Below are 4531 nucleotides of genomic sequence, written 5' to 3'. Positions count from 1 at the left end.
CTCCTCGCCCCAGCCGCCGAGGGGCACCGAAGCCTCGGGAGCCGCCAGGGCGCCAGGGCCCCGAGCGCCGGGAGCGGGGGGTGAGGCCGGCCGGCCGCCGGGATGCCCCAGCCAACTCTTAAGGCGCGCCCGGGGGCCTCCGCGGCCCCTCCGCAGACGGATCCCGCAATTATTTAAAAGCCGGGGCTGTCCCCTCCCCCTCCGCCCAGGAGGCCGGCGCGTCGTTTCCGGACCAGCGGAGGCGCAGCGGCACGCCGCGAACCGCGACAGCCGCTCGCGGAGCGCACTCCGGCTCCGGGCTGTGGGTCTGTCGGTCGGGCCCGGAGCGCAGTCCGTGTGTCCCGCGCGGGACCCGCCTCCTCCGCCCGGGACCGTTCGCATCCAATTAGGCGCGCGCTCTAACGAGGGCGGCGGAGCCCGCGGCCGCCTGCGGGCGCACGTGTGTGCGGCGAGTGGGCGCGTGGGCGCCGCCGGCGGGGCCGCCATAAATGAGCGGGCCGGGCGCGGCGGGCGCCTGAGGCGGCGGCGGCGGCGGCGCCAGGCAGCACCGGCCGAGCGCGGGGCGGCACGGGGAGCGAGCCGAGCCGCGGCCGCCGGCACGAGACCGTGCGGCGTCGCCCGGGCCGCCGGGGATGGGAGCCCAGTAGCCGGAGGGGCCCGAGCGGCCGGAGCGGCGGGAGGCCGGCATGAGCGCGAGCGGCCCGGCGGCTACCGGGGACGGCCCCGCGCTGCCGCCGCCGCCGCCGGCCGGGCCCGGTGCGGGGCCCGCACCGCCCGCGCCCGCCGCCGCCGCCCGGGACGCCATGGACGGGCGCGCTGAGCTGCCCGCCTTCCCGCGGGCCGGAGCCCCGCCGCTCGCCGCCAGCGACACGGTGCCCGCGGCGCCCGAGGGGGCTGGGGCGGCCCGGCCCGGCCCGCCGCCGCGCCCCACCTCCTTCTCGGTGCTGGACATCCTGGACCCCAACAAGTTCAACAGCAGAAGACGCCGCTGTGTGCTGCTGGGCCCCGTGGCGCCCGCGGCGTGCGCCCCGGCCCCCGCCGCCCCGGGACGCCCGCCGCGCTCAGAGGAGCTGGAGCGCCGTGCCCTCGCCGCCGCCGGAGGAGCTGGAGCCGGTACCGGAGCTGAGCCGCCGCGTGAGTAGGGCACGGCCGGTGCCGGGTCGCGGGGGTAGAGGGACGGCCCGCGTCTACGCGTTTGCGCTCCCGGGACCCCTCGGCGAACCTGACCGGCCCGGCGCCAAGGCTCGGTGGAAAGTTCGCAGCGCGCGGGGCCCGCACCAGCCCTCCCGCCGCCTGCGTCCGACCCGGACTCCAGGGCCCGCACCGCCCGGTGCCTCCCGGGATGCCTCCCCCAGGCCGGGCCCAGGGCTACGAACTGCATGGCCGGCACAGGTTTGGCCACCGCGCACCCCCGGCATTGGAGGGCAGTAGGTGGCAGAGGAGGGGGAGTCGTGCGCGGCGGCTAGCCCGTGACCTCCCCACTCCCACCGCAGCCTCCGGAGACCTCCCTCCCTCCATTCTTTTATTTCCTTTTTTTTTTTTCCGTTCTCTCTCTGTCTCTCTTTTTTTTTTTTGGACAAATCAGACTAATTGTGACAAAACGCTGGTTATCTCTGGAAAAACAATTAAATCCCTTCGATTACAGTTAAGGGGAAAGGTGCTTAGCGGCGGAAAGCGGCCGGTAATGGGGCGGCCGCAACCCCGGCCGGGTCGATATCCCATTACGGCTGCATGCGTATCTCTTTCAAGCACCTTGCAAACTCCCCCCGAACATCTAAATTATAGGGTCAAAATTCGGATAATTACTCGATTAAAACCTATTACACTTATTAGGGGCCGCTATTGATCGAGAATTGCATTCGACCGGCGCCTGATTGCTTTTGGTGCCCCCTCCGCCGGCCCTTCCTCCCTCCAACTTCCCGGGCCCTCTGCCCTGCGGGGAGAGGTGCGCAGGGCCGGCAGGGCTCGGGTGGGCCTTTTCAGGCGAGGGGCCTCCCAGCACCTGCACTGGGCTTCCTCCCGGTTGGGCGGAGATGAAAGAGGAACAATCTCGGGAAGGCTGGAGGGGAGCCCCTCAGGTTTTCGGCCTGGCCAGGGTTCTGGGAGTTTCCACCTGGAGCCTCTGATGGGGAAGACATCCCAGTCGGAAGGCCCAGTTTCTTGGTAGTTTAGGGAGGGAGCTGGGTCAGGGCCCCTCCTTAGCCCACCCCTGGACAGAGCAGGAGCTGTCAGGGTCACCTGGGGGACTGTCTCTTCTCCTGCTAAGGGGTATAGGTGGGGGCCAGGATATCTGCCCTGCCGGCCTCCACGCAGCCCGTGGTCACCCTGGAGGAATCGGACTGAATTTGTCCTTTACTCTCCAGTTCTCCGTGCCAACCTGACCGGGGCCTGGTGCCCGATGGGGCGGCATGGTGTTGGGCGCTTGCCCTGGCTTCTCTCCTGGTTGTATGACCACCTGTGGGAGCAGGGGCTGCATAGAAACGCCCTCCCCTCCCCGCCACCCCTCCCCTCCACTCCTGCCGGGCCCTGACCGGGACAGATGCTTTTCTTCCAAATTTCTGAGATTCACATTGCAGCCACCGCGCGGGCCTCTGCTTGGAGGATCCGGAGCTGCTGCTCAGACTTGACCTATGGGGACTCCCATCCCGGCTGGTCTCAGCGCTGCTCTAGACCCCCACTGCCCACTGGTCCCTGGTTGGGACCAGCCTGGACCTGCTGGGGTCTCAGCCGATGGGCCAAGGGTGGCCAAGTTCCAGGGCCCCAAGTCTTGAGGTAGGGATGGATCCAGGGCAACTTTTTTGGTCCCCGGAAATCGCCTCCTCACAGCGGGCTCCAACCTTACCCCAGGACTCTGGCCCGGCCCACTCTTAAATGCCCAGTAATTGGCTGGCTCTGTTGGAGCCTTGTGGTAATTGGAGGGTAATGTACGCTGAAATAAATTAAATGGCCGTTAACTAGTTTCTACATTACGCAAAATGAGTTTAATTAAGTTTGTATCTGCCCCATGGATCGATGGGATCTTTCCGTCTGCCGTAAGCTCTGCGGCCCCGTCCTGCCCGGCTGGGGCAAAGGCGCAGGGCTCGGGAGATGGCGGGAAGGGGGGGCTCTGGAGAGAAGGAATGCACAGGGGACGGAGAGAGAAAGCGCGGGAGGGTGAGAAGAAAAGGAGGGGAGAGGGCAGGGAAACGAATGCGCTAAGGGGAAAGGGAGGCAAGAAGAGAAGCAACGGAAACAGGAAAAGGGATTCGTTAAGGGGAGCAGGGCGCCGGAGGGGCGAGAGAGCGGAAGGGAGGCGCCGGGTCCTAACTGTGCTGTCCTCCCTCCCCGCCCCGTCCCCGCCCGCAGACGCCGGCGACCCCTGCAAGGCGGACGAAGCCGAGGCCAACGGCTACAGCAGCGGCGGTGGCCGCAGCCCGAGCGGGGACGAGGCGCCCGACGACGAGGACGAGGACGAGGCGCCCGAGGCGGGGGCGGCGTGCGGCGCTGAGGCGCGGGGAGGCGGCAGCGGCCTCGGGGCCCGCGGGTCGGGCTGCCAGGGCGAGGCCGAGGCGCCCCCAGGCGCTGTCGATGAGGCCGCTGTCCCCGGCCCCCGTGGGAACTCGCCCGGAACCCCGGGCCCGCCGGGAGCCTCGGCGGCGCCCGGGGACGCGGGGACGACCCCGCAGGGCGCGGCGACGGCGACGAAGCCCAAGCGGAAGCGCACAGGCTCCGACTCCAAGTCCGGGAAGCCGCGGCGCGCGCGCACCGCCTTCACCTACGAGCAGCTCGTGGCGCTGGAGAACAAGTTCAAGGCGACGCGCTACCTGTCGGTGTGCGAGCGCCTCAACCTGGCGCTGTCGCTGAGCCTCACCGAGACGCAGGTGAAGATCTGGTTCCAGAACCGCCGCACCAAGTGGAAGAAGCAGAATCCGGGCGCCGATACCAGCGCGCCGACAGGCGGCGGAGGGGGACCGGGGCCGGGTTCCGGGCCGGGTGCGGGGCTGCCCGGTGGCCTCAGCCCGCTCAGCCCGTCGCCGCCCATGGGTGCGCCGATCGCCATGCACGGCCCGGCCGGGTACCCGGCGCACGGCCCCGGCGGCCTGGTGTGCGCCGCGCAGCTGCCCTTCCTGTCGAGCCCGGCGGTGCTGTCGCCCTTCGTGCTGGGCTCGCAGACCTACGGCGCGCCCGCCTTCTACGCGCCGCACCTCTGAGCACGGCCTCGGATCAGGACGGGACGCCGGGCCGGGCAGCCCCACGAGGCCCTCGCGCCCCTGAGGCCGCGCCCAGGACCCGAGGGCGCCCGCCGGTCGGCCGTTTTGTAAGGCTGCGGTCGCTGACTCTGTATATAGCCGATTGCTACAGAAGAGTTTTAAATTTATAAACGACTGTCCGCGCGCGTTGGGGCCGAGCTCTGCCCTCTGGGAAGCACTTTGCCGAACTCTACTTAATCAATAAACCGCAGGAGGCCGCGCCCAAGTCCCTCAGGCTCCCGCGTCGCCCGCGCCCCGTCCTCCTCGCCGCCCTTCGGTGGGGACTTCGGCGCGACCGAGGC

General features: G+C 69.5%; 1 protein-coding gene across 1 annotated transcript; it reads left to right on the top strand.

Annotated features, from left to right (window-relative positions):
• The first annotated feature begins 686 nt into the window (after positions 1-686).
• NKX1-1 (NK1 homeobox 1) lies at positions 687-4190 on the top strand. The gene is made up of 2 exons (XM_030876923.2): positions 687-1134; positions 3346-4190. Exons 1-2 carry the CDS (start codon positions 687-689, stop codon positions 4188-4190), a joined length of 1293 nt encoding a protein of 430 aa, XP_030732783.2.
• The last annotated feature ends 341 nt before the right edge of the window (positions 4191-4531 follow it).

The sequence above is a fragment of the Globicephala melas genome, chromosome 5 (assembly GCF_963455315.2).
Source record: "Globicephala melas chromosome 5, mGloMel1.2, whole genome shotgun sequence".
NCBI lineage: Eukaryota > Metazoa > Chordata > Mammalia > Artiodactyla > Delphinidae > Globicephala > Globicephala melas.
The sequence above is the reverse complement of the archived record's forward strand: the minus strand, read 5'-3'. Positions and strand labels throughout refer to the sequence as shown.

Coding starts and splice junctions, on each gene's coding strand:
- NKX1-1 (XM_030876923.2), top strand. CDS start 687: ATGAGCGCGAGCGGCCCGGCGGCTACCGGGGACGGCCCCGCGCTGCCG. Junction 1,135..3,345: donor TACCGGAGCTGAGCCGCCGC/GTGAGTAGGGCA, acceptor CCCCGCCCGCAG/ACGCCGGCGACCCCTGCAAG.